The sequence below is a fragment of the Aquarana catesbeiana genome, linkage group LG08 (genome assembly GCF_042186555.1).
Source record: "Aquarana catesbeiana isolate 2022-GZ linkage group LG08, ASM4218655v1, whole genome shotgun sequence".
Lineage (NCBI taxonomy): Eukaryota > Metazoa > Chordata > Amphibia > Anura > Ranidae > Aquarana > Aquarana catesbeiana.
Window position 1 is genome coordinate 15,942,072 of NC_133331.1, and position 27,836 is coordinate 15,969,907.

At 45.9% G+C, this 27,836-nt stretch overlaps 1 protein-coding gene across 2 annotated transcripts in view; it reads right to left on the reverse strand.

Annotated features, from left to right (window-relative positions):
• LOC141105602 (pyridine nucleotide-disulfide oxidoreductase domain-containing protein 2-like) overlaps positions 1-27,836 on the reverse strand; it is a 127,533-nt gene that overhangs the window by 65,773 nt on the left and 33,924 nt on the right. For both annotated transcript variants that reach the window (XM_073595546.1, XM_073595547.1), the window contains 4 exons: positions 15,355-15,507; positions 9,673-9,826; positions 4,207-4,268; positions 2,556-2,653 (listed from right to left, as the gene is read on the reverse strand). In XM_073595546.1, coding sequence (XP_073451647.1) covers positions 2,556-2,653; positions 4,207-4,268; positions 9,673-9,826; positions 15,355-15,507 — 467 coding nt within the window. The remainder of the gene's footprint in view (positions 1-2,555; positions 2,654-4,206; positions 4,269-9,672; positions 9,827-15,354; positions 15,508-27,836) is intronic.

Genomic DNA, 27,836 nt, shown 5'->3' on the forward strand with positions numbered 1-27,836 from the left:
GCTTGGAGAAGAAAGGTTTTCCGAAGAACACATGTGCATGGAGAAGAAAGGCCTGGGGAGGACACATGTGCTTTCAAAGGAAGGCCTGGGGAGGATACATTTGCTTGGAGAAGGAAGGCCTGGGGAGGACACATGTGCTTGGAGAAGGAAGGCCTGGGGAGGACACATGTGCTTGGAGAAGGAAGGCCTGAAGAGGACACATGTGCTTGGAGAAGGAAGGCCTGGGGAGGACACATGTGCTTGGAGAAGGAAGGCCTGGGGAGGACACATGTGCTTGGAGAAGAAAGGCCTGGGGAGGACATGTGTTTGGAGAAGGAAGGCTTGGGGAAGTGACATGTGCTTGGACAGGGAAGGCCCAGGGAGGACACATGCTTGGAGAAAAGGCCTAGGGAGGAGACATGTGCTTGGACAGGGAAGATCTAGGGAGGACACATGTGCTTGGAGAAGGAAATCCTAGGGAGGACACATGTGCTTGGAGAAGAACAGCCTTGGGAGGACACATGTGCTTTCAAAGGAAGGCCTGGGGAGGATACATTTGCTTGGAGAAGGAAGGCCTGGGGAGGACACATGTGCTTGGAGAAGGAAGGCCTGGGGAGGACACATGTGCTTGGAGAAGGAAGGCCTGAAGAGGACACATGTGCTTGGAGAAGGAAGGCCTGGGGAGGACACATGTGCTTGGAGAAGGAAGGCCTGGGGAGGACACATGTGCTTGGAGAAGAAAGGCCTGGGGAGGACATGTGTTTGGAGAAGGAAGGCTTGGGGAAGTGACATGTGCTTGGACAGGGAAGGCCCAGGGAGGACACATGCTTGGAGAAAAGGCCTAGGGAGGAGACATGTGCTTGGACAGGGAAGATCTAGGGAGGACACATGTGCTTGGAGAAGGAAATCCTAGGGAGGACACATGTGCTTGGAGAAGAACAGCCTTGGGAGGACTCATGCTTGGAGAAAAAAAGCCTGGGAAAGACAGAGGCTTGGACAGGGAAGGAAGAATAAATGAACTTGGAGAAGGAAAGCCTAGGGAGGACACATGTGCTCAGAGAAGGAAGTCCTGGGGAGGACAAATGTGATGGTCAGGGAAGGCCTGGGGGGGTTACAGGCTGGGAGAAGGAAAGCCTGGGGATGACACGTGGGGTTTGAGAAGGAAGACCTGGGGAAGACACATGTGGTTGGAAAAAGAATGCTTGGGGAGGACATATAGTATGTGCTTGGAAAAGTAAGATTTGGGGAGGACACATGTGCTTGAACAGGGATGGCTTAGGGAGGATACATGTGCTTAGAGGAGGAAGGCCTAAGACGTAAACATTTGCTTGGAGAAGAAAGGCCTGGAGAGTGCACATCCGTAAGGGAGAAAATCCTAGGAGGACACATGTGCTTCTACAGGGAGGGCCTGGGGAGGACACGTGCTTAGTGAAGGAAGTCCTGGGGAAGACACATGTTTTTGGAGAGGGAAGGCCTGGGGAGGACACATGTGCGTGGAGAAGGAATGCCTGGGGAGGACACGTGCTTAGACAGGGAAGGCCTAGGGAGGATACATGTGCTTGGAAAAGTAAGGCCTGGGGGAGGACATATGTGCTTGGAGAAGGAAGGTCTGGGGAAGACACAGGTGCTTGGACAGGGAGGGCCTAGGGAGGACACTTGTGCTTGGAAAAGAAAAGTCTGGGGAAGACACAGGTGCTTGGACAGGGAAGACCTAGGCAGTATACATGTGCTTGGAGAAGGAAGGCCTGGGAGGACATACAGTATATGCTTGGAGAATGAAGGTCTTGGAAAGACACAGGTGCTAGGAGAAGGAAGGCCTGGTGAGGACACATGTGCTTGGAGAAGGAATGCCTTGTGAGGACACATGTGCTTGGAGAAAGAAGGCCTGGGCAAGACACGTGTCCTTGGAGAAGGAAGGTCTGGAGAGGACACATGTTCTTGGACAGGGAAGGCCTAGGGAGGACACATGTGCTTGGAGAAGGAAGGTCAAAACAGCTTGAACTGCATGGCTGGAGGAGGTATCTCGGGAAGAGCTAGGTGCAAGCTTGGACATAGTAGGAAGTCTGGTGGGTCATACAGAAGGATTGTGTGCAACAACTGCTATAACATGTAAAATATACAGCGTTCCAATCTGGCTAGAAAATCATTTTCTGTATGACTAATTAGGATTCAGAGTATGCATGTTTTTTGTGGGGTATCTTGTGACATATTCCCCTTCTCCCTGGGTTTATGGGTAAATAATAAACATTATCAACCTTTCAAAAAGTCAAGGATCCAGTCCCAAAGTGGATTTTCAATCCACCAAGCCACTTCGGGGGTCCCTAGCTGCCTTCGGGGGTAAGGGGGTGCTACAGTTGAAAAAGAATTTTGACTGCTGTGGCCAATGATGTGTACTCATGTGAATGAATCGGCCCCTTGGTGAGTAACATTGTACAGCTAGACAGATAATGAACAACAGTCCTCAATGAAGTGCTGGAATCTACAGGTATGAGTGTGAATCAGCCACATTCTATTCTAGAATAATAGTCAGGAGGTGAAATGTAGATATTAAAACAATGCAAAAACGGATGACATACCCACTACCAGGTGTAGATGGACTGGCCATTGCACCAATAACTGCATCTGTAGCAAGAGTACATTTCAAAGGTTCAGACTCAAACCACTGATCCAGGATCTGAAATACAAGTCACATCATCCTGCATGTTTATTTCCTATATCTGTTATTGAATTTATTCACCCTTGGAGAGGATGACAGGTAGTGAACTGCAGCGGAAATAAAAAAAATGTCTCTCTTCTTCCTATATGGTGCACTATATTGCCAAAAGTATTGGGAAGCCGGCCTTTACACGCACATGAACTTTAATGGCATCCCAGTCTTAGTCCGTAGGGTTCAATATTGAGTTGGCCCACCCTTTGCAGCTATTACAGCTTCAACTCTTCTGGGAAGGCTGTCCATAAGGTTTAGGAGTGTGTCTATGGGAATGTTTGACCATTCTTCCAGAAGTGCATTTGTGAGGTCAGGCACTGATGTTGGACGAGAAGTCCTAGCTTTCAGTCTGCACTCTAATTCATCCCAAAAGTGCTCTATCGGGTTGTGTGCAGGCCAGTCAAGTTCCTCCATCCCTCATTCATGTCTTTATGGACCTTGCTTTGTACACTGGTGCACAGTCATGTTGGAACAGGAAGGGGCCATCCCCCAAACTGTTCCCACAAAGTTGGGAACATGAAATTGTCCAAAATGTCTTGGTATGCTGACGCCTAAAGAGTTCCCTTCACTGGAACTAAGGGGCCAAACCCAACCCCTGAAAAACAACCCCCACACCATAATCCCCCCTCCAACAAATGATTTGGACCAGTGCACAAAGCAAGGTCCATAAAGACATGGATGAGCGAGTTTGGGGTGGAGGAACTTGACTGGCCTGCACAGAGTCCTGACCTCAACCCAATAGAACACCTTTGGGATGAATTAGAGCGGAGACTGCGAGCCAGGTCTTCTCGTCCAACATCAATGCCTGACCTCACAAATGCGTTTCTGGAAGAATGGTCAAACATTCCCATAGACACACTCCTAAACCTTGTGGACAGCCTTCCCAGAAGAGTTGAAGCTGTTATAGCTGCAAAGGGTGGGCCAACTCAATATTGAACCCTACGGACTAAGACTGGAAAGCCATTAAAGTTCATGTGTGTGTAAAGGCAGGCGTCCCAATACTTATGACAATATCATGTATAGGCATGAACATATCAGGAGACGAGCCTCAGAGTCCCAAGTTGTATAAATGGAATAATTGCACGGCAGTGGGTGGGTCCATAGCCGCTTTTTTGATCCAAATGCGTTATAACTCAAAAGCAGAGTGGACCTGATAGGGAACTAGTCTTTCAGTTCCCCATCACACCCCATCATCGCCCACCCAGTGGCAAGCTAATTTCCAAATGTGGGCATTGACATCTAATAAAAGAAAAGGCCCAATATAGGGGGTCCAAATAAAATATTCATTGTATTCAGTGCAGTTTCTGTATGCGGTCGTATTGGCTCCCTGCCGTGACCTTCATGTTCGATAACTCTACGATGACTCCCGTGGTCAATGTAATGACTGCACTCAGACTCTTGTACAGCATACATAGCGGGGATCGGTGTCCTTCCTATCACACTACAATGAAACAAGTAATCTTCGTACAAACTCCCGAGTTTCTTGTTTGAAAATTATTACAATAAAAGAAGTTGGTTACCTTGGATATAGGACCAGTAAGAACTTCGTAATACTTAGGAAACTGACTCCCCAGTGTAATTCCTGGCATGTGAAGATAGAAGAGGGAGAAGTGTCAAGGTTACCAATAAATCGGTATTCATTTATTATATTATCTCTGAAAAGCTTTCTCAGAACATGATAAACAACTACTATTAGCCTGAAAAAATCAATAGGCAGTATACCAATCACACCGGGAATTATTTTACCACATCTTCTTCCAACTGTCATTTGAAATAAACCATAAAAATAGTAGAAAAGAGAAGAGCAAATCTAGCCCAGTGAGACATTTTATTAAACAGAAACAAAGTATAACAAAATGAACACACCTGTTTTAGGTCTATTCGCAACACAATGGAGGAGTGTGAGCAGGTACGGTTAGCTAGTCTGCCACTAGGTGGCTCTGTTCCAGAAAAGTGTCTGGTTACAGAAAACAGTGTGGTCAGGTGCTAGGCCCCTTTTAGTTAGAGCCCTCCTGTAGTGATGTCGCAGGGGAGTCAGTAGCCACGTATAAGCTAGGGGTGGGAGGCAGTGACGGCTGGTGTTTTTTTTTTTTTTTTTGGGGGGGGCAAAAAACCACCGCACCACGCTCCCCCCCGGGTTGGTCAATCGGCGGCACCCCCTCCTACCACTTACCCCATCGGTTGCAGGCAGACGGGCTCCTACGGGTGGTGGGCAGCGTCCGGGTTGTGGGCTCCTATGGACAGCGGGTTGCAGGCTCCTATGGGCGGGTTGCGGGCTCCTACGGGTGGCGGGTTGCAGGCTCCTATGGGCGGGTTGCGGGCTCCTACAGGCGGTGGGTTGCAGGCTCCTATGTGCGGGTTGCGGGCTCCTACAGGTGGCGGGTTGCAGGCTCCTATGGGCGGGTTGCGGGCTCCTACGGGCGGCGGGTTGCGGGCTCGCCCCCACCCAAGCACAGCCGAGCCAAGCCGAGGAGACCGCCCTGCCAGTCACTTCATGCCACTTTATGGGAGACTGTATTTGTGCGGCTGTTGGGAATCAGGAGGAGGAGGTGGGGGGCTCATTTTTTGTCGCCTCTCCCCCCCGCAAAGTGCCGCCCTAGGCCTGGACCTTGTCGGCCTAGGCCAAGACACAGTGCTGCCTCAGGCAGGAGGGTCCCTGTTCTAACAGGCAGGGACTTGTGCTCTTGGTACCATTACTTGCCAATTGCAAAGCCTCTTTTACAGGAGGAAATGGCAAAGTACTGTCACCTGTTATCCTGCATACATATTTTGGTCACTATTAGCAATAGTTCAATCTCGTTTATTTCTTTTGTGATCTCAGATACAGTTTTAAATAATATTCAGAACATCAGGGGTTAATCATCTGGGCTTCTCCCAGGGCATATAAATTAGGGTGACCATGTGTCCCTGATTGCCCGGGACAGTCCCGCATTTTGCAGGTCTGTCCCGGGTCCCGAAACCTGCATTCCAAGACAATACAGTGTCCCGGAATGAAACTGACACAGCGAATACCCCCCCACCTCGCCGATCTGATGCCCCCCTAAAAAACGCCGCCACTTTGCCGCTTTACTCACTAACAGTACTTGTCTTGCAGAGGCACAATCCCGCCCCCTGCTTGTGATTGGAGAAATCATAAATCCCACCTCTTGTGTCCAATCACTGAGCCAGCGTTGGAACAAGGTAAAACTGGTCTCGGCCGGCCAGGACAAGTACTGTCAGTGAGTGGCGATACGGCGGCCTTTTTTGGGGGCCTGATCAGTGCTTCTGGGTAGAGCGTGCACCTGCCGCCCCGACTGTGCTGTGATTCGTTATAGCGCAAGCTGATTTATGGGAAAGGGAGGGGGATGTCCCTGAATGGCAGTTTGGAAATGTGGTCACCCTAATATAAATAGGCTTATTAGATGGTCACAGACAGTCTTGAGATAGGGGGACCATCCCTGAAAAGCATTGCCTAATACCCATTTCAAGCTCACCTGGACAGGTGCAGGCAGACACCATCTTGCCCTAATCCGCACATGTTTGGACTTGGATGGAAAGGACTGGCCCCATTGACAATACTGTGCTATTCACCCCTCCAGTATGGCTGGATACAAGGCTCTAATATACCTATTCCACAGGAGTGCATTTTGTTATTCTTTTATTTTTTATTTTAATTTTTTATATGTAGCACCCTCTAGTGTGTGCTCCTAGAAGTGAGAGCAGGTAAAAGCATTTTCAGGCCAGGAAAAAAACCTAAGTCACTGAATAGGGTCAGGGTTATTAGAGGTCAGGGCTGGATGACTCATCCTGGCAGCTCTCTGGTGCCTCCCCCTGGTGTCTGGAAGGTAGGAGAACCTTCTAGAACTAGTGGGTGGAGATTATGTGGGGCTACCTTGAATATTTATGGCCTCTCAGCCAATCCCCAGAAGTAGGCTGGCAGGGAACCTGGATAATTTATAAATAGAAATGGGCCATGCCAGCGGGGGAGTCGGTGGAAGATGGAGAAGCAGTGTTGAGGAGAGGCTGTCGGTGGCTCTTGATGGACCCCTGCCTGGTGGTTACCTCAGGCTGGGAGCTTGGGAAAGGATTCTAACACAGAAGGCAGTGGATGTGTTCATGCCAGAGAGGCAGAGGGAAAGAGCAAGCAGAGACAGTGAGTAGATCAGCATGGTGCAGGGACAGGACAAGGGGAAACATGATGTTTCAGTGCTTTCCTGAAGACCACGCTGTGCCAAGTCTTCATCTAACCCTGCCCTGGGAGGTCTCCATGTGTGTGTGCCAGTCAGGCAGGACTGGGGCAAAGAGTCAGTCAGGAGGACTGGGAGGAAGAGCAACCAGGAGTGGCTGGTAGCAGCCAGGTGGGCTAGCATTCTGCAGGCAGGTGGAGCTGGGATCAGTGGCCACAGGAAGGCAGAAGGAGAGATGTTATGTTGTTCACTTTATCTGTGCTATTTTGTCAAGGACCTGCCTGTAATGGGACTTTTCTGAACTAGCAGTAAAACTGCTAGTTCCATCAGAGGGGGCAGCAGGTGCTGTACAGTGGAAACCAAGTTTGTGCAGGTAGAAGGAAAAAGAGGAATTTTGTAAATAGGAAGGAAATTGTCCCTGGTTCCTTCACCTTGCGAAGCCAATGGATGGAGGTTGGGGATCTCTCCACCTAAGGGAGATACATGATTTGACGGCAGTGTTGCCGACCGTCAGTATTTTTATTTGCAGCCAGTAAAAAACGGGCACTTTTCTCCTGCCAGCAAATGCCAGTGGCAGGAAAAGGTTGCTAGCTAAAAATACGTCTGCTCAGAACTGCACATCGCAATTCCAGTCTGCTGAGACCATCCAAGTGCCTGCTCCAGTGTGTTCGGCAGTGCCGGCTGGGGGGGGGGGGGGGGCCTGAGTCTAATTAATTGGACAGATATTCCTCCAATAATCCCCATGTAGAAAAATAATGATATCCATGTTCTTACAAGAAACGGGTCAACTGTGTTCTTAGGCATGGTTAGCCTTGATATCCCCCACATAATCACCATGTAGAAAAATAATTATACATATATTTTTTTATCAGAGATAGGTTAAAAATGTGCTCCTTGGAATGTGTAGCCATGATACCCCCCCCCCCTCCATAATTCCCACATGGAAAAAAATGATATGCATATACCTATCAGAAATAGGTTAAATATGTTCCTTGGAATGTGTAGCCATGATATTCCCCCATAATCCCCATGTAGAAAAATAATTATATCCATGTTCTTAAAAGAAACAGGTCAACTGTGTTCCTAGGCTTGTTTAGCCATGATATTCCACCTATAATCCCCATGTGGAAAAATAATTGCATGTGTATTGCAATCAGAAATAGGTTAAATATGTTCCTTGGAATGTGTAGCCATAATATTCCACCCATAATCCCCATGTAAAAAAATTATACCCATATTCCTATCAGAAACAGGTCAAATGCATTACACAGTATGTGTATCCATGATATTCCACCCATAAAAATAGGTTAAACATGCTCCTTGGAATGTGTAGCCATGATATTTCAACCATAATCCCCATGTAGAAAAATAATTATACCCATGTTCTTACAAGAAACCAGTCAACTGTGTTCCTAGGCATGTTTAGCCATGATATCCCCCCCCCCCCCCATAATCCCCATGTAGAAAAATACTTATACCCATGTTCTTACAAGAAACAGATAAACTATGTTCCTAGACTTGTTTAGTTATAATATTCCACCCATAATCCCCATGTAGAAACATTAATATATGCATATTTTTTTTATCAGAAATAGGTTAAATATGCTCCTTGGAATGTGTAGCCATGATATTCCACCCATAATCCCTATGTAGAAAAATAATTATATCCATGTTCTTACAAGAAACTGGTCAACCGTGTTCCTAGGCTTGTTTAGCGTTGATATGCCACCCATAATCCCCATGTGGAAAAATAACTATATGCATATTGCTATCAGAAATAGGTTAATTATGTTCCTTGGAATGTGTAGCAATGATATTCCACCCATAATCCCCATGCAGAGAAAGTATTATACCCATGTTCTTATCAGGAACAGGTCTACTGTGTTCCTAGACATGTTTAGCCATGACATTCCACCCATAATCCCCATGTAGAAAAAATATTATATGCATATTTTTATCAGAAATAGTTTAAATATGTTCCTTGGAATGTGTAACCATGATACCCCCCCCCCCCATAATTCCCATGTAGAAAAATAATTTTACCCATGTTCTTACAAGAAACCAGTCAACTGTGTTCCTAGGCATGTTTAGCCATGATATTCTCCCCATAATCTCCATGTAGAAAAATATTTATACCCATGTTCTTACAAGAAACAGATAAACTATGTTCCTAGGCTTGTTTAGCCATAATATTTCACCCATAATCCCCACGTAGAAACATTAATGTATGCATTTTTTTATCAGAAATAGGTTAAATATGCTCCTTGGAATGTGTAGCCATGATATTCTACTCATAGTCCCTATGTAGAAAAATAATTATACCCACGTTCTTACAAGAAACTGGTCAACTATGTTCCTGGCCATGTTTTGCCATGATATTCCACCCATAATCCCCATGAAGAAAAATAATTATACACATATTTTTATCAGAAATAGGTTAAATATGCTCCTTGGAATGTGTAGCCATGATATTTCAACCATAAATCCCCATTTAGAAAAATAATTATACCCATATTCCTATCAGAAACAGGTCGAATGCATTAAATAGGATGTGTATATCCATGCGATTCCACCCATAATCCCCATTTAGAAAAATAATTACTATTATTGTACAGCTGCTTGTATATAAATCGGTAAGTGAACAGTTAAACAGTGAGAGTTCTGAGCATTGCAGCCAATAATCCAATCATCCCATTATTCAGCTTAGTACGTCCCGTTAATGGACCTTATATAGCGCAGATATGTGTGGTTTCTATTTGGTCACTATTATGAAAAATAAAAACATACAACATTCCTACAGAAGTATGGAGTAGAACTCACCTGCTTTGATTAAAGGTCTTAGAGATCTAAGTGACTTCACCCTCTGCAGTAGTGACCCCTGAGTTATGGCCGCCATGTCTACTGGAGGAGCATCAAGAAGAGGATCTATTGCTGACACCAAGCGATTCATAAAGTGCTCATACTTTGGGTAAACCTACGGAGGAAGAAAGAAAAGGAAGCAAGCAATCAATAATCCCTCATAATAAAGTCCTATGTCTTAACAACAAATTGTGGTCATTGGTAAACCAGAACTCATATTTCTCTATGCACAATGGAGTTGTGGTTGAGCAATCTTGGGTTCAAACTTTCCAAAAGAGGAACTTTGTGTCCATCAAATTCTCATTGTTGCCAAAACAAAAACATACAGAGAATGTTAATGTCAGATCTCTCTTAACCTCGAATGTCAAGTGAGCTACAAGAAAGCAATCAGCTAGTTTGCACCTTATTGAGCCTTGTATATTATCTTCAGTTCCATTCCATCAAATAGATCCAAATAGACCCAACCAGACGACACAAGCATAAACTGGAGGAAACAGTTTTGGGCTGATTGTCTTCCAGTAGTAAAACAAGAGTGAGGCTATCCTAACACAAATATCAAGAAGACAAAACCAACAGGGAGAAGGGCACAATGGCTGCCTCCTTAGATTTATGGATTTACAGGTATCACATCCTCCACAAAATATCTAGCCAAAGAAACTCCTACAAGAGTATCTAACCAGGACTTTAAAAGGTACCACGCCAATAACTAAAAAGGACAACCACTTGCCAACAGCAATACGTATATATACACTCTTTCTCCTGAAAGCAATCAGAATGCCTAATTATCCGCTGGATCATTTTCAGAAGCAGCAGAAGGGTCGCCCCCCCCCTCCCGCCGCTCACCAGCGTTTCTCGAGCCTGGGAAACTATTTAATGGTTGAGGCGGCTGCCCATAGAGGTAAACAGAGACCAGATCATCTCTAATCACCTCTATGATCTAGGAGGACCGGAGCAACATCAGGACGTCACTTCCGGTCTAGGGCGGAAGTAAACATTTTTTTTAACCACTTCTAGACCGCCCCATAGCAAATTTACTGCTACAGGGCAGACCTCCTGTGCATAATTATGTATATATACTTGATTCTGCACTTATACCTACAGGGGGCAGGCCTTGTCTGCTGTGATTATTCAAAAAGGGACTAAAGGGAAAGCAAAGGGAAGACTCCATAAGTGAATAAGAGCAGAAGACTTTACCCCCAAAAGAGGATGAAAAGCATGTGGACTCAGCAACCAATAAAGATATATCCATGGACTCAAATGGTCCTTCACAATTTTATATTGCTCCCAAGGCTAAAGATGGCTGCCATCCTTACCCCATCCAACACCAAATTGAATTATTTTTAACTCTGCTATATGTTCTTAATCAGTTGCACATTTTGTGTTCTCCTATGCAGATACTCATAGAGTGTTGATGTTCCTGAAGAAGCAGGCTTTGAACTGAGAAACGCGTTGAACAAGCAAGTTAACCCTGTCTGGCAAAACCTAATTGGAGGCTGTTGACTCTATATATGTCTGCATTGCTATAAAAATCTATGTACAGCATTTTGTGTGTATGGTTAAGCAAAATATTCAACCGTTTGATGGGTGGAATTTTATTCTTTATATTAGCGGTCTGCAAACCTCCCCTGCATCAGGGACCTGCCTCAGTGATGAAAACCCCTTTGCGGGCCGGGGGGTGGTGTTTCATGCTGCCTGTTACCTCTAGGGGGGGGCTTCGGGGATTGTGTGCAGCCTGTTACCACTAAGAGGGGCGTTAAGGGGTTGTGTGCAGCCTGTTACCTCTGAGGGGGAGCTTTAAGGGGTTGTGTGCAGCCTGTTACTTCTAGGAGGGCTTTGGGGATTGTGTGCAGCCTGTTAACTCTAGGGGGGCTTTAAGGGGTTGTGTGCAGCCTGTTACTTCTAGGGGGCCTTTGGGGATTGTGTGCAGCCTGTTACCTCTGGGGGGTTTTGGGGGGTTGTGTGCAGCCAGTTATCTCCTGATGGTGGTGTGCAGTCTGTTACCTCTGGGAAGGGGGGCTTTGGGGGGTTGTGTGCAGCCTGTTACCTCTGGGGGGTTTTGAGGGGTTGTGTGCAACCAGTTATCTCCTGGTGGTGGTGTGCAGCCTGTTACCTCCAGGGCGGGGGCTTTTGGCGAGTTGTGTGCAGCCTGTTACCTCCAGGGCAGGGGCTTTTGGGGGGTTGTGTGCAGCCTGTTACCTCCAGGGGGTGGTGTGCAGCCTGGTACCTCCAGGAAGGGGGGCTTTGGGGGGTGGTGTGCAGCCTGCTACCACCAGGGGGTGGTGTGCAGCATGGTACCTCTGGCGGGGGCTTTGGGGGGGTTGTGTGTGGAGGGGGGGGGTGGGTGCTCCCTTTTATGTACAGGGGGAGGAGGTGGTGTGTGCAGCCTATCACTTCCCTTGTGTAAGCAACGCCTGTTACCTCCATGAGTGTTAGGAGAAGGTGGAGCAGTGGGGGGGGGGGGGGGTTGGCAGTGCAGGTTGTGCTGGCTAGCTCGAATCCTGCCCAGCCACATAGCCCGGCCCCCTACAGGCCACAGACTGGCACCGGTCTGCGGTCCTGGGGTTGAGGTTCCCTGCTTTATATGATGGAATGAAATGTTTACACTTTTTAACTATTGGTGTGGTACCTTTATAGTCCTGTTTAGATACTCCTGTAGAGGTTTCTTTGGCTAGATATCAGGAAGAAGAAGACCTTCTTAGAAGAACACCTTCTAAGATGTCATCTTTGATGATCAACCTGCACAGCTACCTACTAGTTTTCAGGTTCATCAGCCCCATATTGTTGGTTTTGGAGATAAAAATCCACTGAAATCAGAGGCGTATCTATTACCGTCGGTACGCAGAAAACGTCTTGTTAAAATTAGAATGCCAAAATATATTCAGAGAAATATGAAAACAATTGTCCATTTTTCTTGGTACACATTTCACCAAGCCATGGAATTATTTCTCTTTGTTCTCCTGGCTCTGTGGCAGGGGTAATTTTTTTTTTGCTTGTTTCGGAGTTCATTTTGAAAACTAGTAGCTCTATATTGTGATTAATATTATTCTTATCAAGCCGGAAAACACCATAATGTCATGTTTATGATGGTCTAATAGAACAAGAAAGAAAGGAATAAATAACACATTCTGAAGTGAAACAAAGCATTACATTCTATTACCATTAATAATCTGTGACATTATATGGAATATATATTATGTTTATGAGACATTGTATTCTACTAACAAGCAAAAGTGTAGCGCTTCGTTGAACGGGATGATAACTGAATTCCTTAACATTGTTCTAGCGGTGTGAATGCAGATTATAGAGTTCAGCAGTCTGCGGGATGTAACCTAGTACAAAGTGCAGAAGTTTGTTTACTGCCACATTGGCAATGGTCAGTAAAGAAGTAGACAGGTACAGTGATGGTTGGTGGAAATGGGTAAAGTGGCTCTCGGTAGAGAAGTACAGTGCCTTGAAAAAGTATTCATACCCCTTGAAATTTTCCACATTTTGTCATGTTACAACCAAAAACGTAAATGTATTTTATTGGGATTTTATCTGATAGACCAACACAAAGTGGCACACAATTGTGAAGAGGAAGGAAAATGATAAATGGTTTTCAACATTTTCCACAAATAAATATCTGAAAAGTGTGGCGTGCATTTGTATTCAGCACCCTTTACTCCTAACCAACATCTAATGGAACCAATTGCCTTCAGAAGTGACGAGATTAGTAAATAGAGTCCACCTGTGTCTAATTTAACCTCAGTATAAATACAGCTGTTCTGTGAAGCCCTCAGAGGTTTGTTAGAGAACCTTAGTGGACAAACAGCATCATGAAGGCCAAGGAACACACCAGACAGGTCAGGGATAAAGTTTTGGAGAAGTCCAAAGCAGGGTTAGATTATAAAAAAAATCTCCCAAGCTTTGAACATCTCACGGAGCTCTGTTCAATCCATCATCCAAAAATGGAAAGAGTATGGCACAACTGCAAACCTACCAAGACATGGCCGTCCACCTAAACTGACCGGCCGGGCAAGGAGAGCATTCATCAGAGAAGAGCCAAGAGGCCCATGGTAACTCTGGAGGAGCTGCAGAGATCCACAGCTCAGGTGGGAGAATCTGTCCACAGGACAACTATTAGTCGTGTTCTCCACAAATCTGGTCTTTATGGAAGAGTGACAAGAAGAAAACCATTGGTTAAACAAAATCATAAAAAGTTCCGTTAGCAGTTTGTGAGAAGCCATGTGGAGGGACACAGCAAACACATGGAAGAAGGTGCTCTGGTCAGATGAGACCTAAATGTGCGGTCAGCAAGTATGGGACAAGAGAGAATAATTCTTTTTGGCTTTAGCAACTTTTATTTTGATCGTTAGTGTCTCTTTTCATTTGTTCTCTTCCACCCATTTAATCAGCTATGGTAAATACCGTTGTGTGCTGATGTGAGGTGGGCCAGGGAAAAGGGGAACATTTTTTACCAAATACTTACCGTAATTTTCCTTTCCTGGTCCATCCTCACGTCAGCACAGGACTCCCTCCCTAGTGGCCTGTCACAGGCTAGGTTATCACTTAGGTTGGGGGGAGGGGTTGTCTTTTATATAGCTAGGAAGAGGGGGTCCTGCAGTGCTGACGGTAGGATGGGCCAGGAAGGAAAAATTACGGTAAGTATTTGACATTTTCTGTTATACATACACCATATATACACCAAACTATACATACACCATACATACATCATACTGTAGATACGCCATATATACAGTATATATATATATATATATATATATATATATATATATATATATACACACACCATACTATACAGTACATACGCCATATATACATACACCATACTATACACATGCCATATATATACCATACGTCATAAATACACTATTCTATACATACACCATTATATACATACGCCATATATACACCATGCTATACATATGCCACATATACACCATACTATATACACACACCATACTATATATGCACCATACTATACATATGCCATATATACACCATACTATACATACGCCACATATACACCATACTATACATACGCCATACTATACATACACTATAATATACATACGCCATATATACATCATACTATACATATGCCATACATACACCATATTATACATACGACATACATACACCATACTATACATACACCATACTATACATACACCATGTATACATATGCCATATATACACCATACTATACATACACCATGTATACATATGCCATATATACACCATACTATACATACGCCATACATACACCATACTATACATACGCCACATATACACCATACTATACATACGCCATACTATACATACACTATAATATACATACGCCATATATACATCATACTATACATATGCCATACATACAACATACTATACATACACCATATATACATATGCCATATATACACCATACTATACATACACCATATATACATATGCCATATATACCCAATACTATACATACACCATATATACATATGCCATATATACACCATACTATAAATATGCCATACATATGCCATATATACACCATACATACACCATACAATACATACGCCAAATATACACCATACTATACACCATACTATACATACACCATATGTAAACCATAGTACACAGTCCCCTTACCTCTGCATCTTTCTTAGAAAACTGAGCGATCTGCTGCTGGTTCTTCACCATATCCGCCCCGAGAAGTAGAGACCTTGGTGGGCGCCCCTTCACATCCTCCAACAATGGAGTAAATGAATGAGGATCTCGAAAATAAATTTTCAACCCATGTCTCTGGAAAAAAATGAAAATTTCCAGAAAAAATAATAGATAGAACAGAAATACATTTCATAGAATACATACAGAGCAGGGCCGGCTTTTAATATTGATTGGACCCTGGGCAAATGTTTTCTTGCCCCCCCCCATACAGTTTCGCTCTCCACCTGCTCTGAGACATACAATAAATAGCAGCTAGACTTAAAATCTGTTTACTGTATCAGATCAGGAAGCGATTGGTTGCCAGAGGTTACAGTGTGTCAATATCCTTACTGACTGGTTGCTAGAGGTTACATCACACATTACGGCTCACTGAGTAGTTGCTAGATGTTACAGCACATGATTTCTGCTTGTTGATTGGTTGCTAGAGATCACTGTACAGTAATACTGCTCACTGATTGGTTGCTAGAGGTTACAGCACATAATCTCCTCACTGCGGGGGGCATGATATACATATGAATGCCGCCTTTATTTACATATCTATGCCTCCGGATGCACCTATTTACATAGGAATGCTGCTGCTATTTACATATGAATGTCGGTTATTTACATGTAAACACAGGGTCTGCAGGTGAGTCATCTGTACACAACAATAGGGCAGAGCTGGGCAGCATTAGTACCAGCACTTCACACTGAGATATCGGGACACAGCACAGGACTAAAACTTCAAGGGTCGAGGGAATTTAAACTGGGATAGTTGGCAAGTATGAGGCAGCTGCTTTGGGCCCCACAACCATGACAGGGCCCAGGGCAGCTGCCCCTTTTGCCCTGCCATAAAGACGGCCCTGATACAGAGAACATTCTATAATAAAGATCTAAATACCAGAGATGCATAAACAATGAGACAACGTCACAGCCATGAAGATCACATTACAAAAACAACTGATTGTCAAACCTTTTAATTATTCCAATCTATAGTAAATGAACATATATATGTAGCTTGCTGTATACTGAGCTCCAATGAGAGAGATGGTAATAGAGAATGTGAGAGGAAGAGACACAGCACAGGCTGACATAGTAAGAATAAATCTTAGAAGGGTGAGATCGTTTGCTTATATCAATTGTAATGTAATATAATTCTATGTTGTCTCGTTTCATTTGCATTGACTTTTGTTTGTTCTTTGTCTCATACATTCATTTTAGTATTGGTGGTGCAGTGATGCTCTCACATCTGTTTGCATTCAGTTATTATTATTATTATAACACAGGATTTATATCGCTCCAACAATTTACAATATAAAGGGAGACAGTACAGCTACAATACAATTTGATACAAGAGGACTAGGAGGGCCAGGATCATGGGAGCTTACATTCTAAAAGAGATAACAAAGTCACACAGTGTTGGTTGGTGAGCCTCTGAGGGTGTTCGGAAGCCAATATAAGGCATTTGTTCCTGGTTTCATGTTGTCCACTGTGGGTGGCCATTTAAAGCATCCTTCTTCCTACAAGCCGTGAGCCTGGATGCCATGCAACTGGCCAACAAATGACCGTCCCCCCTGCAAAGTTCTTCCCTACATTGTTCTTTGTCTTTGTTGCTTTGCTACCATTTTACAAAAACTGTAAAGTTGTTTTTTGGAACTCTAACGTGCATTTTTATGTGTTTGGTAAAAAAAAAAAAAAAAAAAAAAAAAAGCCCATCTGTGCCCAATAAGAATAAAAATAACTTTAATAGTTGCACTCATCATTTTCACACAATTAGTGCATGCAATAAAATCTGTCCCACTGTGTATTATATTTTCCTATTAGCTTGCAGATTAAAAAAAAAATATACTAAGCTGGATCTTATGAGCAGCAAAGATCTAAATTATTTAAATAGTGAATTAGAACTGGAAGTTGGGCTGAGGGCATTCAGTACACGACTTACACACAAATTCACACATTACGACGCATTAGGAAGTATCAGCCCCTTGGAGATTTCATAATGTGACACTGACACTGAGAACAGAATTATTGCAGAATGACAAAATCTGCCGAAATATCATGATTTAATTCACAGCGGTGACTGGGTTAGAACGAGGACAGGACACCCCGTATAACAAAGACTTTCCAAGCTACATGGATCTCTCAGCCTTCAGAGGAACACAACTCTTTATGGGCTCAACACAGCAATTTCATAAGTTTCCCATCTAGATAGAGAAGCTGCCAAAATAGATATATGGAAGGTGACTGGTAAAGATGCAGCTGTTGGACCCGTCCTCCTTATATAGACTTCTATACTGATAATGAGCATTCAATCAGAGAGGAGTATACTACCAGAGAGAAACATGTAACTAGAGAAGAGTATACTACCATAAAGGAACATGTAACCAAAGAGGAGCATATAACCAGAGAGGAACATATAACCAGAGAGGAACATATAACCAGAGAGGAACATATAACCAGAGAGGAACATATAACCAGAGAGGAACATATAACCAGAGAGAAACATATAACCAGAGAGGAGCATGTAACTAGAGAGGAGTATACTACCATAGAGGAACATGTAACTAAAGCGAAGCATATAAACAGAGAGGAACAAAGAGGAACATATAACCAGAGAGAAGAATGCAACCAGAGAGGAGAATGTAACCAGAGAGGAGTATAGAACCAAAGAGGAGCATATAACCAGAGAGCATCATGCAACCAGAGAAGAACATGTAACCTAAGAGGAGCATTTAACCTAAGAGGAGCATGCAACCAGACAGGAACATGTAACCTAAGAAGAGCGTGCAACCAGAGAGAAGCATGACACCAGAGAGGGGCATGTAACCAGAAAGGAGCATTTAACCAGAGAGGAGCATGTATGCAGAAAGGAACATGTAATCTAAGAGGAGTGTGCAACCAGGGAGGAGTATGCAGCCAGACAGAAGCAGGTAACCAGAGATCTGTATACTAACAAAGAGGAAACATGTAACCGGAGAGGTGCATGCAACCAGAGAGGAGTATACTACCAGAGAAGAGTATAGAGCCAGAGAGGAGCATATAACCAGAGAGTAGGGATGAGCTTCGTGTTCGAGTCGAACCCATGTTCGACTCGAACATCGGCTGTTCGATCGTTCGCCGAATTGCGAACGTTATGGGCCGTTCGCGCTAAATTCGTGTGGCGCGTCACGGCCCATAATTCACTGCGGCATCGCAGTGCATTGCTGGCTGATGATTGGCCAAGCATGCACTATGACCCGCATGCTTGGCCAATCACAGCGCTGTCAGTAGAGAGAGCTGTAATTGGCCAAAGCCAGGGTGGCTTTGGCCAATTATGGCTCAGGGGATTTAGTACACACCCCACACTATATAAGGCCGCCTGCACGGCGGCCCTGTGTAGTGTGTGTTCCGGTGTGCTGAGAGATAGAGAGAGAGAGAGACAGTGTCATTTGATTTGAGTTAGATAGATTAGGCAGAACAGTCAGTCAGTTAGCTGCACTTACAGTGTATTGTGTATATATATGCATCCCAGGTGTTGCATATATATATATACACTGTATTCAGTTTAGCTAGATCCGTTCCTGTTATCTTCTATCTAGACTATTTACATTTAATGCAGTGCGTCCTGCTCACAGTGTTCAGCTAGATCCGTTCCTGCTATTTACATTTAGTGCAGTGCGTCCTGCTCACAGTGTTCAGCTAGATCCGTTCCTGTTATCTTCTAGACTATTTACATTTAGTGCAGTGCGTCCTGCTCACAGTGTTCAGCTAGATCCGTTCCTGCAATTTACATTTAGTGCAGTGCGTCCTGCTCACAGTGTTCAGCTAGATCCGTTCCTGCTATTTACATTTAGTGCAGTGCGTCCTGCTCACAGTGTTCAGCTAGATCCGTTCCTGCTATTTACATTTAGTGCAGTGCGTCCTGCTCACAGTGTTCAGCTAGATCCGTTCCTGCTATTTACATTTAGTGCAGTGCGTCCTGCTCACAGTGTTCAGCTAGATCCGTTCCTGTTATCTTCTAGACTATTTACATTTAGTGCAGTGCGTCCTGCTCACAGTGTTCAGCTAGATCCGTTCCTGCAATTTACATTTAGTGCAGTGCGTCCTGCTCACAGTGTTCAGCTAGATCCGTTCCTGCTATTTACATTTAGTGCAGTGCGTCCTGCTCACAGTGTTCAGCTAGATCCGTTCCTGCTATTTACATTTAGTGCAGTGCGTCCTGCTCACAGTGTTCAGCTAGATCCGTTCCTGCTATTTACATTTAGTGCAGTGCGTCCTGCTCACAGTGTTCAGCTAGATCCGTTCCTGCTATTTACATTTAGTGCAGTGCGTCCTGCGCACAGTGTTCAGCTAGAGCCGTTCCTGCTATTTACATTTAGTGCAGTGCGTCCTGCTCACAGTGTTCAGCTAGATCCGTTCCTGTTATCTTCTAGACTATTTACATTTAGTGCAGTGCGTCCTGCTCACAGTGTTCAGCTAGATCCGTTCCTGTTATCTTCTAGACTATTTACATTTAGTGCAGTGCGTCCTGCTCACAGTGTTCAGCTAGATCCGTTCCTGCTATTTACATTTAGTGCAGTGCGTCCTGCTCACAGTGTTCAGCTAGATCCGTTCCTGTTAAATTCCTACTGACCGGCAGGCTTGTCTGGTTACAGTATATAAAGCTACCTGAAGAAAATTACAGGTGTTCTATTTGATCCTATTAGTACCACGGTCAGGCAGCTAGACTATTTACATTTAGTACAGTGCGTCCTGCTCACAGTGTTCAGCTAAATCCGTTCCTGTTATCTTCCTACTGACAGGCAGGCTTGTCTGGTTACAGTATATAAAGCTACCTGAAGAAAATTACAGGTGTTCTATTTGATCCTATTAGTACCACGGTCAGGCAGCTAGACTATTTACATTTAGTACAGTGCGTCCTGCTCACAGTGTACAGCTAGATCCGTTCCTGTTATCTTCCTACTGACAGGCAGGCTTGTCTGGTTACAGTATATAAAGCTACCTGAAGAAAATTACAGGTGTTCTATTTGATCCTATTAGTACCACGGTCAGGCAGCTAGACTATTTACATTTAGTACAGTGCGTCCTGCTCACAGTGTACAGCTAGATCCGTTCCTGTTATCTTCCTACTGACAGGCAGGCTTGTCTGGTTACAGTATATAAAGCTACCTGAAGAAAATTACAGGTGTTCTATTTGATCCTATTAGTACCACGGTCAGGCAGCTAGACTATTTACATTTAGTACAGTGCGTCCTGCTCACAGTGTACAGCTAGATCCGTTCCTGTTATCTTCCTACTGACAGGCAGGCTTGTCTGGTTACAGTATATAAAGCTACCTGAAGAAAATTACAGGTGTTCTATTTGATCCTATTAGTACCACGGTCAGGCAGCTAGACTATTTACATTTAGTACAGTGCGTCCTGCTCACAGTGTTCAGCTAGATCCGTTCCTGTTATCTTCCTACTGACAGGCAGGCTTGTCTGGTTACAGTATATAAAGCTACTTGAAGAAAATTACAGGTGTTCTATCCCAGCTTAGTGCAGCTACAGGCCATTAGTATGTCTGGAAGGCCAAGAAGGAGAGGCAGACAGTCACAAGCCAATAAGAGAGGGCAAGCAGGCTCTGTGTCTAGTGCTGGTCGTGGAGACGGTGCATCCTCATCAGCACGTGGCCATGGGACACGCTTGGCCTTTTTTTCGGCAGCTGGCCATGTTGAGCCGCAACATGCGGAAGACTTGGTCGAGTGGATGACCAAGCCGTCCTCATCCTCCTCATCCTCTCTCACCCATGCCCAGGGTGCTTTGTCTGGCAAAGCAGCGGCCTCTTCCCTCAGCTCAATGTCATCAGTGACTCCTTCCCTAGCTCCACCATGTCCTCATGAGGATTCCCTCGAACTGTTTGACCACAGTGTTGGGTACATGCTCCAGGAGGATGCCCAGCGTTTGGAAGGCTCTGATGACGATACTGAGCTCGATGAAGGCAGTAACATGAGCGCGGACAGAGGGGGTGCCCAAGAAGGACAGCAATCTGGCAGTCATGCTCCCCCTGCTGCAGCATACTGCCAGGTTTGCTCCAGTGATGAGGAGGGAGGGGATGATGAGGTCACTGACTCAACGTGGGTGCCTGATAGGAGAGAGGAGGAGGAGGAGGAGGAGGAGGAGGAGGAGGAGGCGGCAGCACATCACCAACGAGGCAGGATGCCCTCCAGGGGCCAGCCTAAGGGCAGCACATTGACTGCATCACACCCCAAAGCTCCACATGTGCAGGGCGCTGCAGTCTCTGCGCGTTATTCAAAAAGTTCTTTGGTGTGGGCCTTTTTTGAGACGAGTGCATCAGATCGCACCGCTGCTATTTGCAACATATGTCTCAAGCGTATCTCGCGTGGCCAAAATATCTCCCGCTTGGGTACCACATGCTTGACCAGACATATGTTGACCTGCCATGCAGTTCGTTGGCAAGCGTATCTAAAAGACCCACACCAAAGAACAAAGAGGATCTCTCCTTGCTCCTCATCAGCTGAGATTTCCAACCCCACTAGACCTTCAGTCCTCTCTGAGACCTGCAGTGAGAGGAATGAAGGTGTAGAATTAGGTGTGTCACAGCCAAGTACTTGTGGGCAATCTGCTTTTGGTACACCGACGTCAGATTGTACCAGGCAAATTTCCCTGCCCCAGCTGCTGCACCGCCGAAAGAAGTTTGCTCCCAGCCATCCACATGCCCAGCGGTTGAATGCTAGCTTGGCAAAATTGCTAGCACTTCAACTGCTGCCTTTTCAGTTGGTAGACTCTGCCCCCTTCCGTGAGTTTGTGGAATGTGCGGTTCCTCAGTGGCAGGTACCCAAACGCCACTTTTTCTCACGGAAGGCGATTCCGGCTCTCTACCGGCATGTGGAAGGCAATGTCCATGCCTCGCTGGACAGGGCGGTCAGCGGTAAGGTGCATATTACCGCTGACTCATGGTCCAGCAGGCATGGACAGGGACGTTACCTAAGTTTCACGGCGCATTGGGTGACTCTGCTGGCAGCTGGGAAGGATGCAGGACAAGGTGCAGTAGTGTTGGAGGTTGTTCCGCCACCACGCCTCCAAAATGCTGATTGTGACACACCTCTCTCCTCCACCCCCTCCTCTTCTTCTTCCTCCATGGCCTCTTCCTCGGAACCAGCGGTGCTCCGTAGGCGTTCAAGGGGCTACGCAAGTACGCAGGCCAAAAGATGCCATGCGGTGCTTGAGCTGGTGTGCTTGGGGGACAGGAGCCACACTGGGGCAGAGGTTCTGTCAGCTCTGCAGGGGCAGGTTCAGAGGTGGTTGACGCCACGCCAACTTAAGGCAGGAATGGTGGTTTGCGACAATGGCACCAACCTCCTCTCTGCCCTCCGACAGGGACAAATGACCCATGTGCCCTGTTTGGCTCACGTCCTTAACTTGGTGGTGCAGCGGTTCTTGGGCAGGTACCCGGGCTTACAGGATGTCCTGAGGCAGGCCAGGAAAGTCTGTGTGCATTTCCGCCGGTCATATAATGCCAGTGCTCGGCTGACGGACCTCCAAAAGGAGTTTAACCTGCCCAAGAACCGCCTAATCTGTGACATGCCCACCAGGTGGAACTCAACGTTGGCCATGCTGCAGCGGCTGCACACGCAGCAGAGGGCCATCAATGAGTACCTGTGCGACTATGGCACCAGGACAGGGTCAGGGGAGCTTGGTTTTTTTTCCCCACGCCAGTGGGCCATGATCAGGGATGCATGCACTGTCCTGTCACCATTCGAGGAGGCCACGAGGATGGTGAGCAGTGACAGTGCATGCATCAGTGACACTGTCCCCCTTGTCCACCTGTTGGAGCACACGCTGCGTGGAATAATGGACAGGGCACTTGAGGCAGAACAGAGGCAGGAAGAGGAGGACTTCCTTAGCTCTCAAGGCCCCCTTTATCCAGACAGTGTTCCTGCGTGCCCGCCGATCACACAGGAAGAGGACGAGGAGGAAGAGGAGGAGGAGGAAGATTGTGTCAGTATGGAGGTGGAGCCTGGCACTCAGCATCAGCAGCAGTCTTTAAGGGATCAGTCCCAAGAAACACATGGACTTGTACGTGGCTGGGAGGAGGTGGCTGTGGACCATGTCGTTCTTAGTGACCCAGAGGACTCCGGACCGAATGCCTCAGCAAACCTACGCTGCATGGCCTCCCTGATCCTGCAAAGCCTGCGTAAGGATCCTCGTATTCGTGGTATCAAGGAGAAGGACCAATACTGGCTGGCAACCCTCCTTGATCCACGTTACAAGGGTAAGGTTGCGGACCTTATCTTGCCATCGCAGAGGGAGCAGAGGATGAAACATCTTCGGGAGGCCTTGCAGAAAGGTCTGTGCAACGCGTTCCCAGAGACTGGGAGGTTACAAACTCCTGTTTCTGGACAACGTGTTGCTGAGGCTTCGGTCAGTCAAAGAAGGAGCGGTGGAGAAGGTGGCCGTCTGACCGATGCGTTCAGACAATTTTTTGGTCCGCAGCCCCAAGGTATGATCGGTTCCAGCAACCATCGCCAGCGTCTGTTTTACATGGTGCAGGAATACCTAGGGGCAAGATCAGACTTGGACACCTTTCCCACCGAAAATCCTCTGGGTTACTGGGTCTTGAGGATGGATCACTGGCCAGAGCTTGCACAGTATGCAATTGAGCTACTGGCCTGTCCTGCATCCAGCGTTCTTTCGGAACGCACATTCAGTGCTGCTGGAGGCGTGGTAACCGATCACAGGGTGCGTCTGTCCACCGACTCGGTCGATCGGCTGACCTTCATAAAAATGAATGAGTCTTGGATCACCACCAGCTACCAAGCACCTGATGCTGATGTAACCGAATAATTTTTTTTGAAATCTCAGATCCCTTCAAAGACTGCCTATGCTGATGCTGAGTGACTATCCCTGAGTAATTATCCTCTTCCTCCTCAATCATCACGCTGATAGCTTGTAAGAACATTTTTGGTTCTGGGCGCCACCACCAGTGCCTAAGGCACAATTTTTCAGCCCCTGTTTAACAGGGGCGTGTAATTACAATTTTTGATGTAATACTTTGCAGCAGGGCTCGTTCCTGCATTCCAACTAGAGTGTCTGTGAGGGGTTGCAGTGTTGTGGCACCAGCACCAGTGCCTAGGGCCCAATTTTTCTGCCCCTGTCTAACAGGGGCGTGTAATTACAATTTTTGATGCAATACTTTGCAGCAGGGCTCGTTCCTGCGTTCCAACTAGAGTGTCTGTGAGGGGTTGCAGTGTTGTGGCACCAGCACCAGTGCCTAAGGCCCAATTTTTCTGCCCCTGTCTAACAGGGGCGTGTAATTACAATTTTTGAAGCAATAATTTGCAGCAGGGCTCGTTCCTGCGTTCCAACTAGAGTGTCTGTGAGGGGTTGCAGTGTTGTGGCACCAGCACCAGTGCCTAAGGCCTAATTTTTCAGCTCCTGTTCAACAGGGGCATGTAATTACAATTCTTGATCTAATATTTCACAGCAGGGCCCTGTGAGGGCTTACAGTGTTGTGGCCACAGCAACACCTAAGGCCCAAATTTCTGCTGAGTATATAGGGCAGGACCCTACTTTCAAACATCTAACTTACAAACGACTCCTACTTGTAAACGGAAGGAGACAACAGGAAGTGAGATGAAATCTACCCCTAGGAAGGGAAATTCTCTCCTGTAAGAGTTAATATGGGAAAACAAGTTCTCCTTTCCACTGATGCTTTCCAATCCTTGTTCCACAAAAAAACCCAAATTTTCAAAAAACATTTTTCATTGGGACAAAAAAGTGAGGTGAAATCTTCTGAAGAGGAGGAAAGACAGCAAAACAAATGTCACAGGGGTGATAACCCTTCCCTATGTTTTCCAAAAAGCTTAGAAAAGATTTTTTGGCTGGAGCTAAACACGTTAAAAATGTTCAAAATTACAAACAGATTCTACTTAACAACAAACCTACAGTCCCTGTCTTGTTTGCACCGCCTGTATACTGCTGTTCAGAGTATATAGGGCCTGGTGGCCCCACACCTTTCCTTATTTTAATTTGGGTGCGGGGTTCCCCTTAATATCCATACAAGACCCAAAGGGACTGGTAATGGACTGGGGGGTACCCATGCCGTTTGTCTCACTGATTTTCATCCATATTGCCATGACCCGACATGACATTAAACCCGCAAGCAGTTTTAAATGAGATTTTTTCCTTTAAAAATGACATTTGGTGCAGGGACTGTTCTAAACATGGGAAACACGCGTCACTTTACAGGCATACTATAGACACCCCCCAGGTACGATATTTAAAGGAATATTTCACTTTTTTTTTTTTACTTTAAGCATCATTAAAATCACTGCTCCCGAAAAAACGGCCGTTTTTAAAAGTTTTTTTTGCATTGATACATGTCCCCTGGGGTAGGACCCGGGTCCCCAAACCCTTTTTAGGACAATACCATGCAAATTAGCCTTTAAAATGAGCACTTTTGATTTCGAACGTTCGAGTCCCATAGACGTCAATGGGGTTCTAACGTTCGTGCGAACTTTCGGTCCGTTCGCGGGTTCTGGTGCGAACCGAACCGGGGGGTGTTCGGCTCATCCCTACCAGAGAGGAACATATAACCAGAGGGAACATGCCACCAGAGAGGAGCATGTAACCAGAGAGGAACATGTAACCAGAGAGGAATATGTAACCATAGAGGAGCATGTAACCAGAGAGGAGCATGTAACCATAGAGGAGCATGTAACCAGAGAGGAATATGTAACCAGGGAGGAGCGTGTAACCAGAGAGGAGCGTGTAACCAGAGAGGAGTGTGCGACCAGGGAGGAGTTTAAAAAACAGAGAGGAGCATGCAACCAGAGTGGATCATGTACCCAGAGAGGATCATGCAACCAGAGAGGAGAATTTAACCAGAGAGGGCCATGCAACCAGAGAGGAGTATAGAACCAGAGAGGAGCTTGCAACCAGAGAGGTGCATGTAACCAGAGAGGAGCATGTAACCAGAGAGGAGCATGCAACCAGAGAGGAGCATGCAACCAGAGAGAAGAATGCATCCAGAGAAGAGCATGCAACCAGAGAAGAGCATGCAACCAGAAAGGAGCATGCAACTAGAGAGGACCATGTCACCAGAGAGCAAGATATAACCAGAGAGAAGAATGCATCCAGAGAGAAGCGTGTAACCAGAGAGGAGTATACTACCAGAGAAGAGTATAGAGCCAGAGAGGAGCATATAACCAGAGAGGAACATATAATCAGAGGGAACATGCCACCAGAGAGGAGCATGTAACCAGAGAGGAACATGTAACCAGAGAGGAATATGTAACCATAGAGGAGCATGTAACCAGAGAGGAGCATGTAACCATAGAGGAGCATGTAACCAGAGAGGAATATGTAACCAGGGAGGAGCGTGTAACCAGAGAGGAGCGTGTAACCAGAGAGGAGTGTGCGACCAGGGAGGAGTTTAAAAAACAGAGAGGAGCATGCAACCAGAGTGGATCATGTACCCAGAGAAGATCATGCAACCAGACAGGAGAATTTAACCAGAGAGGGCCATGCAACCAGAGAGGAGCATGCAACCAGAGAGAAGAATGCATCCAGAGAAGAGCATGCAACCAGAGAAGAGCATGCAACCAGAAAGGAGCATGCAACTAGAGAGGACCATGTCACCAGAGAGCAAGATATAACCAGAGAGAAGAATGCATCCAGAGAGAAGCGTGTAACCAGAGAAGAGCATGCAACCAGAGAGGAGCATGCAACCAGAGTGGACCATGTACCCAGAGAGGATCATGCAACCAGAGAGGAGAATGTAACCAGAGAGGACCATGCAACCAGAGAGGAATATAGAACCAGAGTGGACCATGTACCCAGAGAGGAGCATGCAACCCGAGAGGTGCATGTAACCAGAGAGGAGCATGTAACCAGAGAGGAGCATGCAACCAGAGAGAAGAATGCATCCAGAGAGGACCATGTCACCAGAGAGAACATATAACCAGAGAGAAGAATGCATCCAGAGAGAAGCATGTAACCAGAGAAGAGCATGCAACCAGAGAGGAGCATGCAACTAGAGAGGAGCATGCAACCATAGAGGAGCATGTAACCGGAGAGGACTGTGTCACCAGAGAGGACCATGTAACCAGGGAAGAGCATGTAACCAGAGAGGAGCATGTGACCAGAGCGGAGTATAGAACCAGAGGGAATCATGCAACCAGAGAGGAATGTATAACCAGAGAGAAGAATGCAACCAGAGAGGAGCATGTAACCAGAGAGGAGCACGTAACCAGAGAGGAGCACGTAACCAGAGAGGAGCATGCAACCAGAGTGGACCATGTACCCAGAGAGGAACATGTAACCAAAGAGGAGCATTTAACCAAAGAGGAGCATGCAACCAGACAGAAACATGTAACCTAAGAAGAGCGTGCAACCAGAGAGAGGCATACCACCAGAGTGGGGTATGTAACCAAAAAGGAGCAT